The sequence below is a fragment of the Caretta caretta genome, chromosome 8 (assembly GCF_965140235.1).
Source record: "Caretta caretta isolate rCarCar2 chromosome 8, rCarCar1.hap1, whole genome shotgun sequence".
Classification (NCBI taxonomy): domain Eukaryota; kingdom Metazoa; phylum Chordata; order Testudines; family Cheloniidae; genus Caretta; species Caretta caretta.
In genome coordinates, this window is record NC_134213.1 from 63,841,267 (window position 1) to 63,855,341 (window position 14,075).

Genomic DNA, 14,075 nt, shown 5'->3' on the forward strand with positions numbered 1-14,075 from the left:
TGGCTACTTTTAACATTTTAATTGTTGCTTGACATACTAGGGTGGAAATAAAGGTCAAAGGTTAATTTTAATCTCAAATTTCCTTTTAAGAAAGGAAAGGTAAAATAGTTTTCTACTGTACTCTTTCTGTATTGTACTATAAGACTTACACCTTTTTCTTCTTTCTTAGGTACTGAAAGTACAGTGATAGCAGATGAAATTTTAATCAGCACGAAATAAGGACATGTCTAATCATGCACACTACTGCAAGTTGCCTCTGTTAACAAACTGCAAAAAAGATTAAGAGAAACTATTAAATCATAGCAAGGGATACTAATGCTAATTTACAGTGGGTGAAATCCTAACTCATTTTAAGTCAATGGCAAAACTTCCATTGACTTCAGTGGGGCCAGGATTTCACCCTATTGCCTTGAGATGTGAAAAATGTGGTGGACTGATTGCAGTGTCCTTATGGTTACAATATTTCAGCTGAATGTTTTACAGAGAATCTGCTTCAGCTACCTAGGCCATACCTTGCTAAGAGCTTAAGCAGAGACCACAGCTTTCATTTAATGTTGAGATGGTATAATTTTATGCTAACAAAAATGGCATTTTTTCAATCTTCAGCAAAAAGAAACTAAAATAATAAAAGTAACATATCAGAGAGTGTGTAAAAAAACCAAAACCATGAGCCCAAAACGAGAGTGTAGGAAAACACTAGAGGGCACTGTACACTTTCATGTGTGTTCTTAAAGGCCAGTCTTATTTGAAACTTGCTAACCACAATTTTAAAAGAATAGTTTTTATAGATCTCTTCTGGTGTGGGGGAGTTTATACTGTTCATTACAGGAATAAAGAGAACTATGATATACTAACACCATTATGTACTGTCCTACAAGAAATCTGTATTGAGGGAAGTGGAACCCACTTCAACTAATTTCAGATTCTGTAAAGTGAAACTATTTATAGTAGAGATCGGACAATGGCACATACACCCAGAGGAGAGTAGGGCCTGGAATCTGAACCAGGATTCAATTTATGCAGCTGGCTCTTTTTATCATGCAGCCTAAAGGTTCCAAGTTTGTACATGAATTGTTTACCTTGGACTTACTGAAACACTATAACATGGTCCAAAAGGTCTGCATCATGCTCATCGTGTTAGGGAATTATTCTCTTCTATAGTACTAATGGGAATCAAGTGGGAAGTGTGCCCTGTTTCTGTAGCTGAGTGGAATAATTGGAACAGATCATATATGCTCAGAAAACACAGCAAGAGGAGCAAGTTGGGAGGGATGATGCATACATGAAGCTGCTCATTGAGAATGGAAAATATATGGCTCTCTAAAGTACATAACTATAAATTTTCAACCCCCCTAAAATAAGCTGTGCTTGAACAGAAAGTGCTGATTAAAGAAAAGGCAAATAGAACCCCCCCCCCCCACACACACACACACACCCATTAAAGGTCAGGAATTTTAAAGAAAACTAAGTGAGCTAGATGACATAAAGTGCAGTTTATGTGCAGGACTGTACTGAATTTTAAAAAAAGTGTGTATGTTATGAATTATGAACAGATATAGCAGTCCAGTCTCTCCTCACAGCTGCCAGCTGATTTCCAGTTTTATACTAGATGTGGGAAAACTGGCTAAGCCCAAATATTAACCAATCTGGACTGGACCCAATCTGTTCATGAGGTTTGAAATGAGTTTAGTTAAACTTTATCTCACTCTACTTTTTCTTCTGCCCTTTCACTCCCATTCCTTGCATTTTGCTGGTGGCATCTCAGCCTCCTGCTGTTCCTTCCTGAGGCTTCCCTTGCATTAGTGCCCCAAAATACATGTACAAATGGGAGGCCCCTTGAAGGTTTTCAGTACGCTGTAAGCTCTGTCTAAATACTACCGTGGAACCCCCAGCATGTGTCGTATGGGCTGAAAAACCATGGCCTGCTACTTCTGGGAGAAGAGGAAATGCTCCTTGTGGGAAAGAAGAGCTTTTTTTAGCCAACTTATGAAGACTCTTTCTTGTAAGGAAGGAAAAGAACTCCCAGCTACACCTTCTTGACACATGTAGCTGGGTGACAGACATGGAGATCTTGCCTTGGGAGGGATCCAGAGCCCATCCTAATAGATTTCCGTGAGTGGCAGTGGTGGCTACAAGCCTCTTTTGGAAAGTATTCCTGCCAGAAGAGAAGACACCTTCTCCCGAACAGAAGCTTGGGGCAGAGACAACTGGTGGGGGATCATAGAATGGGGAAACTTCCAAAAGATTAAAAATAAATATCTGGTATTTCAAGTGCTTATTGGAACTGAGTTTCTGGGTGTTTTGGAGTTTTACCACCTGTATACCACTTTATATTTTGTACAGTACACTATATGACTCTGGAATGAAGCCATAGAAAGGAAGTTTGGTTTTTAGTGCACACAATCTGTTTTATGATCCCTTGTTTCCCCTTTTCCTGAAACCTAAATACCACATGTTACATGTTCTACTGGCCCTTTTGGACCCCACTATCTTGATCTGACCTTTTCAGACTGGGAAAGGCTTCCAGATACCAGGTGATTTCTATCAGTCATTGCAGCAGTAGAAGATGAATCATTACTGTGAGCGACAGCAGAAAGGAATGTCAGCGGCTGTGGCACAAAAGCCGTGAGTGCGCTGCTTTGTGATAAGGTAAAGAGATTGTGAAATATCAGTCAGAGCACTGCCAGTCATTACACTGTGAGAGAGCAGATTGCTTAAGACTTGAAAAAAAGTTACTAGCTTTTGACCTTTATTTCCAACCTAGTATACTAAGCAACAATTACAATGTTAAAAGTAGCCAGGTATTATTTTGGAAGGAAAAGCAGAGTGCAGACAGTTAAATTATGTTATGAAACTAAAAATATGCACTTCGTTATCTGACCTCTTCCCCCCCCCCGCCCCACGAGTCAATTTGCAAACTCAGAAACTGAAGCACATAATGCAGACAGACCCCTTTTAATGTGACAAGTCAGTGTGCCTGCATGACACACACCATTTTCAGCCATCACTATAAGGGGACAGATTTTTCCTTGCCCTGCCGTGGCATTGAAGTGCATAGACTGAGGTGGAGGAGAGTACAAGGAACATTCTGCCCTTCTTGTGTAAGAGCCAAGAACAAATGTAAACTCTTCATGGGGGGAACACAAGAAGGAACTGTTTCCTTCTAGTGTCTCCAAAGGGCATTGCGGAGGAGATGAGGCTATGGAAGGAACAGTTGTTCCCTGTGGTACAATTCCTCCTACAGCTGTTCCTGAGGTGATGAGGATCTACATCATCCTTAAATCAGGACTGTGACTTAATGGCACAACTGAGCCATAAGTTCATTAATGAATGTTTGTTCTTCTATGGTTTTATATGGCAATCAGTGGACAGAGATATTTCCCAAAGGGCACTTACAGTCTATAGTATTGATCATCTCTGAACTAAGCAGTAATAAAAAATCTGCTTAGATAGTATAGGCTCTGTCTTCTGCATTTAACTGATAGACCAGTCAAATACTACTATAATTACTATTTACTGTGCAAACCATACAACAAACTTGTTCAGAGGCCTGAGTGGGCTTAGATCTGAGGCAGTATCTTGAAAGGACAAACTGGCTCCTAATGTGCAGGTCAGCAGTGTGAATAAAATAGTGCTCCCCTAGGTGCTAAGTGGGCTGGGAAAAGAGGATGCAGACAGGAAAGTGAGCAATTCAATCTACATCTGAAATGTAGAGAAGTTAAGATTACTTTCACATGTTAGATGCAATATTTAAATTGCAATTTATCTCCTAAAATTTTAGAATTGTAAAAGATTTTACAACTTATTTTATAATTAATAGTACTCCAATTTCTCTGCTTTTCCTTATAAACCTGGTGTTACCATACTGAAAACTGTATTGTCCTTGGTCCTGATTCCAACTCCCGCTGTAGTCATTAGAAAAGCTCCCATTGACTTCACTGAGAGTTATATTATGTCCTTACTGTAAAACACAATCAAGATATCATCCTTGTCTCCACTCTTGCTTTATAGGTGTATGTGCCACAATGTTTTTGATTTAAATTGGTCACATGAAATGTGACCATCAACCACAGACAATGCACGTATTGGGATTTAAACACTTATTTGTATAGTAAATAATTTTCTTATAAATCCACTTACGGGTTATCCAGAAGTAATACTATAGGGTTGAGTTCTTTCTTTGGTCTGTAATAAGCTCTGAGTGGAACAATAAAGTTGTATAAGCCATTTCCAGCTGTCTCTGCTGCAACTATAATCAATTTATTTTTGAAGCCATAGGCTTTGGCATCTTCATAGTAGTTATGTTGGCACCCCTAAAACCAGTATAGAAAACAAAAACACAGTGGCTTTGGATAGGAGTTGATATTCAGGGATAATAATATTAGAGGTGGTTTTTCACTTCCCAAGCTAAAATGTGTCAGTTGAAATGATAAAGAACTTAGTCTTGTCTGAGCTTCACAAACACCTATTAGCAACACTGCATTTCAGCATTGGTTGTAGCTGAACTGGTGCTGAATGCTGCTTAGCTGCAAGTGCAGACAAGGACAAAATTGTGTTCGGTCACAACAAACAAACAAGCCTTGTTTAACGCATATGTATATCCATCAACACAGACTCTTTACCTTGTCCAGTCTTAAACAACAAAATGGCACTTTTTCATGCAGCAGATGGCAAAACGTGGGAGAACTTCCAATATAAGGAGAGTAAGGAGGATAACCTTTAGCATACCTAGAAGAGTAGAGAAACAGTTCTGAATACTGTCAACAATTTAACGACTGTAGACCAAACAGGTCTAAATTTTTATTACTACTATTTGTGGAATAGCAAACATAGGCAAGTATTAATGTATATAATCATACATAACTAAATGTGAAATTAATCAAAATAGATACAACTAGTGTTTGCCATATAAACAATCAAAACAAAACAACTCCTATTTCTAATAAAGATCAAAGGACCATAGCTTATGGCTTACAGGCATATATATAAAATCAGTAGAATTAATAAGTGGTGACATTGTAAGGGGATGATATGGGTTATTTGTTGTTTCTTAGGGTGATAAGTTCCTCATCTAAACAACTTTAAGTGTCAGTCCACTTCCTGATGTCTTATGGCACCAGCATGGATTTTCAGCATAGAAAGTAGATGGACGGTGTTCAAGATATTTCTGGCTGCTACATAACACTTAAAAGTTAAACTGATCCTAATGCTGATCAGCTGAAAAATCTAAAACAATTTGTACAATTTGTAATAGCAACCTATATTGCAGCAAAAATGATTGAATCCAAGAGTTTAACCCTTTTCTGAATCCTGCTACAGATTTATATACATAAGAATATCAACAATTATATTTGCAAGAGAATAGATGAACTGTAAATCCTTATACTTCAGGGTGTAAACAAACTGAAGTTTAGGAAGAAATTTCTCTTTTTGGCAGTACATTCCATGATTCTCCACTATAGATTTTCTTTCTTTTTTCTTTGAGGCATGTAGTAGTCATTTGAGCCCAGGTCCCTGGAAGGTCATGGGAGTTGTCATGCTCCGATCTTCCAACCAGCAGCTTACAGACAACAGCTAGTACAGATCCAAAAATCCAAATTGAGGAACAAGCCCCACCCCATGTTCTGACTGGAAGAGCTCCAAGGATCCTGATTGGGATGCTGCCCCTATTTAAGTCAGATGAGGAAACTGGAAGTTGTCCATACAACTGGACTTCACACTGCCATGGACTCCTGGTTTCATGATTACCTGTTCCTGCCTTGTTTCAGAGTAACAGCTGTGTTAGTCTGTATTCGCAAAAAGAAAAGGAGTACTTGTGGCACCTTAGAGACTAACCAATTTATTTGAGCATAAGCTTTCGTGAGCTACAGCTCACTTCATCGGATGCATACTGTGGAAACTACAGAAGACATTATATACACAGAGACCATGAAACAATACCTCCTCCCACCCCACTCTCCTGCTGGTAATAGCTTAGCTAAAGTGATCACTCTCCTTACAATGTTCCTGCCTTCTGATTCTGACCTTTCAGTTTCCTGACTTGGTAACAGACTCTTGATCCCGGTCCTCTGTTTAGTCTCTTGTTTCTGATCTCCTGGCTTTCCAGCTTGGCCTGATTCTTGGTAATTGGCTCCTGGATCCTCAGCCCAGGCCTAATGCTAACCCCTAGGCCAGGTCACCCTTACCCTGTCCCTGACACAGAGACAGACCACAATGAGAAAGACCACTGATTTAATCCAGTATGGGAATTTTTATATTCCCATAAGTAATCCTATTCAGTCAAATTACTCACATGCATGAGTATTTGCAGGATTGAGCCCTCAGTTTATTTCACTAATGCATTTTTAATTTCAGTAACAAACTAATAAACACTTGAATAAAACATTGTGGGTTTTTTTTTGCTTTACTATTGCTGCTTTTTTGTTGCCAATATTCTTGCATTCACACTTTTACCACACAAGCTATACTATGCTGGAGAGTCCTGTGCAGTGCCCCACAACTGGCCCCTTTAAAGGTTGGAATCTGATCTCTCTCAGATGTCAGTGAACCTTCCTCTATTAAAAAGTCATTTCATTCTTCAGACTGAAATATTCAGTTTTGTTTCCTAGTCAGCTGAGTCGTGCCTGAAGTACTCCAAAAACTATGTGCTATAGGGAGACATTGCCAGGTATGTGAATTTGTGTGTGTTTATGAAATAGCTTTAAAATTCCAAACACAACAAGGTCTTTGTTATTGAGTATCACAGATGTCCAGCATGAGTTGGAATGTTTTTCTCATTTCAAAATAGCCTTAAGAAGCTTCGACCAATTCATGATTGCACTTTTGAAGAGGAAATCACTTCGCCCTTGGGCCACGTATCTAATCACTACAAATGATGTGATAGGATCACGCAGAAATTTGGTACACTTTTGTTTCTTATTAAATGGAATATCACTAATCAGAAAAAGAGCTGCAATCCTGTCCCTATTGACTTCAATGGGAGCAGAACTGCACTCTACATTTACCCAGTATTAGCATCTATGAATAGTAATGTCCTGTTTACATTAACTGTACATACTCTAAACCTGTAGAAATGTCATCATCTGATGGAGTAGTTTCATCCTCTGACTGGTCACTTAGAAGATCACATGTTTGAAGTGATGAGGAATCTGCAACCTCCAAAACAGGTGCTATGCTAGATCTTCTGCCATCTTTACTTCCCTCTGAAGGAAGGGTTAGGGTAGGTCCACTGGAAGATCTACATCCTGTATCTTGTAAATCTATAGCCACGGTCCCTGAATCATCATCAGAAACAGCTCTCAATGTGCAAGTCAATTAAGCGTTTAAAAAAGGGTAAATTATGCTTATTATGGATGATCTAAAACAGAACCAAATATTCAAATACTGTCTGTTTTGTCTATGTATAAAAACTACATTAAAATATAATGTTTACGCTACATCCAATATAGCCTTACAGCACTGAACAATATACAAGGCAGTTTCTCATAATAAGGTAATACATTATTTTTTCCAAATACATATCAGTCTATGGCATTTAAAAACATGTTCCATGCAATCAGGCTGTGGAGAATATGCACAAATAAATTGCAGGTTATATTGAATTTATGAATGTTGTTATATATCCATAATAAGGAATTTGACTTAATAAATCTGAATATTATAACCAGAGAAACATAAGATTTCCAATTGTGTAAATGAGATCAGAATTTGACACCTTGACTCTTAATGCCTTTATTCTTCCTGGTTCTGTTACATAATGTTTTTGGAAACAAAATAGAGTCTGATGAGTTGTTTGATGGACTAAAAGAATGTCTGGAGTTTTACCTCCTAACTTATGCCAGTAAGAGGTACTGCTTCCTAGTACAAGAAATGGGAATAATCCTGATTGGACTGATTAGCGTCTAATATTAGGCCAATTTGTAGTGAATTAGCTTGTGATATTCATATGAATGTACAAACTATGGAATTCATCTTTTGACATATGGGATTTCATTGCACGAGATATTTTAGACTGTTGGTACATTTTAGCTAGATTGCCATCAAATGTTTGTCTTTGATTATGACTTATAGTGTTTAGACAGCAAGAGATTGCAGCCTTTTGTGACTAAACACTTTCAGTATTTGCATACAGGCCTGAGTTTTGGACTCTGCCAAGCTACACTCAGTGGAGAAGAAGGGAATCAATGACACAAGTGGTTTTGTGACATTTTTAGGCTCCCATCCTAATCCTGGCACTAGCTAGGGTAATAGCCTATCTTAGGCACTAGCTTTTGATCATCTGTCTGTGGCCCTAAAGGGTCACCCCAGGCACATCCCTTTTTCCGCTTGGACATGCCCTTTCAGCTTGCTGTGTGACATGGGAGCTGGTGCGGTTGCTTGATCACCTGGATGTTCTTCCATGCTGGGGGACCTCTTCACTGGCTTGTTAAATGGATATTACAGCTACTTTGCACCACCTGGGATCTGGTCTGAACTTTGTGGATTTTTTAAATAATCTTATGAGTTTCCTTGGCAAGTGGCTTGTTAGATAGTATTCTCATTTGCATAGATTTGTCTGTGATGTTGTATTTCTGTATACAGCAAGAGAATGCCATTTATGTTGATATTGTTGGGACCCTTTTATTTTTTTTAATTAAATATATACATTTAAACCTAATGAAGGAACATGTTTTCCATCACCTCAGGCTTTTTCTTTTAAAATCGCTTTACAGTTTTAGAGTAGTACATTTTTGAGCTTTCTTTTCTATAGTTTCAGAATATTTTATAAGGTTTACCTGTACTTACCCATACTGGCAATTACACTGTGCAAGGGTAACCTAGAAGGTCCATGATAGTATGACTTGGATTCCTTATTTTTTCTATGCTGTTCTTGCTTTTTAAAAGCTGAATTTTCTTCTTTGGTGATGTTGATATAAAAACATATGTCTGTAGAGCTCATAATATATCGAGGGCCTGGATTCAGCAAAATGTTTTTGTTATCTTCCCTCCTAACACCAATCAGACAGACTCCAAATCTTAATTAAAGAAGGAAAATACATGGTTTATTGAATGTAACTCAACAAAACACAAATTGCAGATTACAATAATGGATCCTTAATTTAGTCTCACTTACATGCTGCAGAGTCAAAATGTGCACATTCTTGGAAAATAAATATTTGAAAATACAGTATTTAACAAAATTATTCCCAAAACTGGCCATCTGTGATCAAGCACAATTCCTTGGGACTTATGAATCCCAAAGCACTTCAAAAACTTTTTATTCTATAGCAGTATACTTCCGATGTTGAGCCAGTTAATTTCTGATATCAAACATATAGTCCCTTCTGAGAATACAATACACTTATGGAACTCTGTTAATTCAGCACATTAAGCTGTTCCATTATTCACCTGTCAATGGAATTGTTTTCAGATTTCCTCCTCCTCCCCCCATAATTTAGTCTTATTCTTTTTGATCAATAGTAGAAAATAAGGAATTAAAATGACAGCCTCTGTTCTCATTTTATAACGTTGAAAATGAACTCTTATATATGCATATGATTGCAGGATAAATTAAATGTGTACATTCATCTTACAATATTTAAAAACTCTAATAATCTATTTATAAACTCTTTATCAATTGATTAATTTGAGTAGAAACCACCTTTTTTACCAGAATGAAGGTAATATGCATGAAACTGACATTTGTGCATGCATACTCAGCATAAGCTTGTACAAACATGTTCAAAATATGTCAGGATACATCTGAGGTTGAGGTGATCTGAAAATATAGCCTAGATTGTCGATAAATGAGGTAAGACTGATGAATCCGACCCTAATTTCTGAGGATGGGACTGTGGAATGTTTGACCATTAATAGATGTTGGGGGGGTGGGGTGGGAGGAATGATTCCTGGATAAAGAAATGGAAAGGTTGAATGTTGATATCTGCAGTGTGCAGGAGACATAATGGAATTTGAATGATGGGAGCAAAACTCTGACCCATAGTGGTCAGATCTTTTGATTGCTGCACTACTGTGATGCATCTGACAAGCACATTGATGTTGCTCTGGTTTTGTCTTTGAAAGTGCAATCTGCCATACTGGCAGACTTGCTCTCCATACTGGATAGCCACTATTTTCAGTTTAAGGTAGAATGTGTGGTAATAGTGCATATGCTCCAGCTGATGCAAGGCCTGATGTGAAAAAGATTCTTTTTATGCCACATTAAATGACATTGTATGTAGTACATCACTCCAACTTCATATTGTCGTAGTAGGAGATATGAACATGAGAACTGGTCATGACAGAACTGAATTTGAACTGGTACCAGGACCTTACAGTTTATCAGAAGAGAGATCAGATAATGGTGTGTGTCTACTTGAATTTGCTTCCACACATGAACTATTTTCAATGTCTACCTGGTTTCAGCCCAAGAATTGCCAAAAGTATACATTTTGTATCCATGGGGCAACAATGCAACCATGGGTTTTCAAACCAGAATGAGATCCTTAACTACACTCATTCAGGATGTGTAAGAATTTACAAGTGCTGCTGTTGCTCCGGAATCTGACCATGAAACCCAAATAGCAACCAGGATGATCTCTTAATAAAGTTTGAGAGATGCATATCTAATATATCACGAGTTCTCAAACTGGGGGTTGTGACCCATCAGGGGGTTGCAAGGTTATGATGTGGTGGGTTATGAGCTTTCAGACTGGATGCACAGCCAGAGTTGAGTCAGTGAGAGGAGGAAATGGGCAATAGAGAAAAGTCTTGAGCGAGCAGTCAAGAGGGCCCGTCAGAATGCTCATACTCAATGCTGGAATAGTACAGTGCAGTGTAATGATGAAGCCTCTGAAAGACATGACCAGAAATGTGTATCTGAGATTCTGAAGGCCCTCATTGGATATACATTCTTGCCTCTTCCATCAGTTAAGGACAAAATTGGGAAATACTGCCAGCATATTGATTCACAATTTAAGCATTGGAATGCATATTTTTTGTGAATTAGTGAACAGATCACCACCAGCATGTAAACTATAACTTAATCCAAAAATAAATCCAACAGAAAAAAGGCCAGTGATATTAGAGGAAGTGATGCTTGTGGTCAAACAGTTATGAAATGATAAAACACCTGGTGTTGACTATTACATCAGAACTTCTTATGAGTGGAGGCCTATATTTAGTTCACTGAATTCAAAGAGTTGTCTTAAAAGTTTGGGAAACCAGCCACATTTCAGAAGAAAGCAAAAGGGGCTGCATTATCTCTTTTAAAAAAGAAGTGATCAGCTTGATCAAATTATTCGGGTAATAACACTGCTGTCAGTCCCAAAGAAGGTATGTTCGAACCAACTGAAATATTGTCTCAAACCAAAAATGAGAGACAACCATTCTGACTTCCATACAGGTCAATCTACAATCTGCACTATATATATATTATCTCTGGAATGTTACTGAAAAATGACTAGACTGATGAAAGGAAATTAATATTATGCTTATAGAATTTGCAGCGGCTTTTGTCTCAGTGCATTGCAGCACTGTGAACACTGCTATATCAGCATGGGGTGCCTAGCAGAGGAACTGTACTATGGTACATCTATCTAGCTGTGTAAGGGTCAATGGTTGTATTAGACAGGTTTTCAACAGAATCAACGATTTTCCAGGAATGCATTCTCACGTACATTAAATAATGTTCCAATAGACTATCTGATCACAAAGCAGATTGAGGTCAACACAGGAGGTGTGAAATTTAAAAATTCATCTTCAGAGGCTCTCAAGTATGACGATGATATTGCTTTACTAGGAGAGATTATGACTGACTACAGCTAATGCTGGAAGAGTCATAAACTGTAGAATTTATTAGACTTAAGATGTGGGTGAAAAAAACAAAGCAATGCATGTCTCCTATAAAATAAACTACTAACCTGCCAATGCTGCATGTAGATGGCAATGGCACTGAATGAGTCAATAGTTTTATCTGGGTAATTCGTTTACAGCAGGAGATCCAAGAAGTTCCACATCAGCTTGGTCTTGTGTCAGTGGCATTTCAGCATTTTCAAAGGACTCTGAGTGGTGGGATGTCTATGTGACAACTAAGATATGAGTGTTCAATGTGGTAGTGATGACAACCCTGTTACATGAAGCAGAAACATGGCATTTAAGAACAACTGAGGAGAGGATACTAAACACTTGTCAGTGTGAAAAGTTATGGCAAATTCTTAACATCCATTGCTTGGATTTTGTCACAAATGAGAAGATACTTAAGATCCTGGCAAGTTGCAACCTTGCACCGGTTGAGAACAAGATGACTGCAATGGTAGGGTCATGAAGAAGAAGGTATGCTTTAATAGAAGACTTATCAAGCTGAGGTTGAAGGGAGTAGAGCACAATGCTGACCACAAATAAGGTTGAAAGATGCAATTTTGAGGGATTTAAGAAACCTAAATCCTCCCATACTGCCTCTTGACAAAGGAAGAAGATTCGCAACGGTCCATTCAAGATGGAAGCCCATTCTGTGCACTGTAGCCATGTGAATTTTGCTCATGATTCATCAAATATATACTTAGCCTTTGACAGCTGTGAAAGATCCCGTTCCGACAGAGAAGATATTTTAAGCATTCTTTAGATTCTATCCAGGAAGAAAGCATTTAAGTTGTATCAGCAAGGGAAAGGATGTATTGAATGTCTAGTTTTTATAACTCCATATCGAGATGTTGATCTCCTGACTGTGATGTACATTCTTGATATCTGCCTAGATAGAACTAATCTCTTTTTGCCTTAAGGTTAGGCTTATACATATAGACCAACACCAGGTTTTTTTTGATACTCAAAACTGGCAGGAGAATACAGAAGTCCCATAAATTTACAAGGGTCAGCAGCTATTTAAAACCAGAAGCAAAAGCAATACATTCGGTGGTAGTGACAACACAGAACAATGCAATACAATATTTACTCTATGGATGCAACATACATGAAGATTCATCTGAACTTATAATCCTTTAATAATAAACATACTTTTTATGTGCATGGAAAGAAGCATATGTAAAGCTCTTTCCCTCATATTCAGCAAAAAACGTACTGTCCTCCAGATTAATGTGATACACTTCATTACCAGAGTATCTGCCGTACATTTTCTGCCACTGTTCTGGTGATTGTTGACCCTCCCTGAAACACACAGAAAATAAGAATAATTTTAAACTTTGATGTAAAAACATCTAATTAATCATAGCAGTATCTAATGGCAATAGTTTCTTCAGATGTCTATTAGAAAGGCCCCATGAGCTAAACTGAAAGAAATATTTGCTTTGTAGCAGGGATGAGCAGATATTAATTTACATGAATTAAGAAACATTCTCTGTTCTAAAGTAATGGGTGTATTAAAAGTATTTCTACACTTTCTTGATAGCGAAGAGCAGAGACAACGTGAATTTCAAGTAATTTCAAGCACACACTGGATTTTTTTGGATTCTATATGTAAACTGTGAAATTTGGATACATTTTAAAAAGTTAAGGAACAGTATCTGGTTGGAGGTGTTCACATACATTATCTTCTGGTTACATAGTGGAACAAAATTCTTTAGCTTCTGTTGCAAAGTTGGTCCTCTAATCAACCTTTATCTCTGATGGACTTTGGTCTACTCTTCCTACTTCCATAGCTTTCTAAGTCCATGTCTACACTTACCAGTAAATCAGCACTGCTGAGATGGATGTAGCGGTGTTGATTTAGCAGATCTGGTGAAGACTCTCTAAGTCGATGGCAGAGTGCTCTCCCATTGACACAGAATGGTGTAGACACTGCATTAAGTCGACCTAAGCTACGTCGACTTAAGTTACATTATTCATGTAACTGAAGTAGTGTAACTTAGGTCGATTTTACCACCGTGGTGTAGACAAGACCTAATTGTTCCTCTAGCCTTCTTTGCCCATCAACCCCCTTTGACTTGACAGTCTCTTGCTCTTCACAATGTCCCTCTAAACTTCTTCAAATAGCCCTTCCAACATTCACCAGGCTCTTTCTAAATCGTCCTAACCCCATGGCTTGTTTCCAGATGCAGTATCTCTGAAGCTAAAGAGGTAATGTTATTGTTATTAATATAAAG

The 14,075-nt window shown here is 38.0% G+C and overlaps 1 protein-coding gene across 8 annotated transcripts in view; it reads right to left on the bottom strand.

Moving 5' to 3' along the window:
• The window catches only part of KCNT2 (potassium sodium-activated channel subfamily T member 2), a 296,063-nt gene that overhangs the window by 77,149 nt on the left and 204,839 nt on the right, over positions 1-14,075 (bottom strand). For all 8 annotated transcript variants that reach the window (XM_048861563.2, XM_048861559.2, XM_048861560.2 and 5 more), the window contains 5 exons: positions 12,991-13,140; positions 8,785-9,014; positions 7,058-7,274; positions 4,623-4,728; positions 4,141-4,313 (listed from right to left, as the gene is read on the bottom strand). In XM_048861563.2, coding sequence (XP_048717520.2) covers positions 4,141-4,313; positions 4,623-4,728; positions 7,058-7,274; positions 8,785-9,014; positions 12,991-13,140 — 876 coding nt within the window. The remainder of the gene's footprint in view (positions 1-4,140; positions 4,314-4,622; positions 4,729-7,057; positions 7,275-8,784; positions 9,015-12,990; positions 13,141-14,075) is intronic.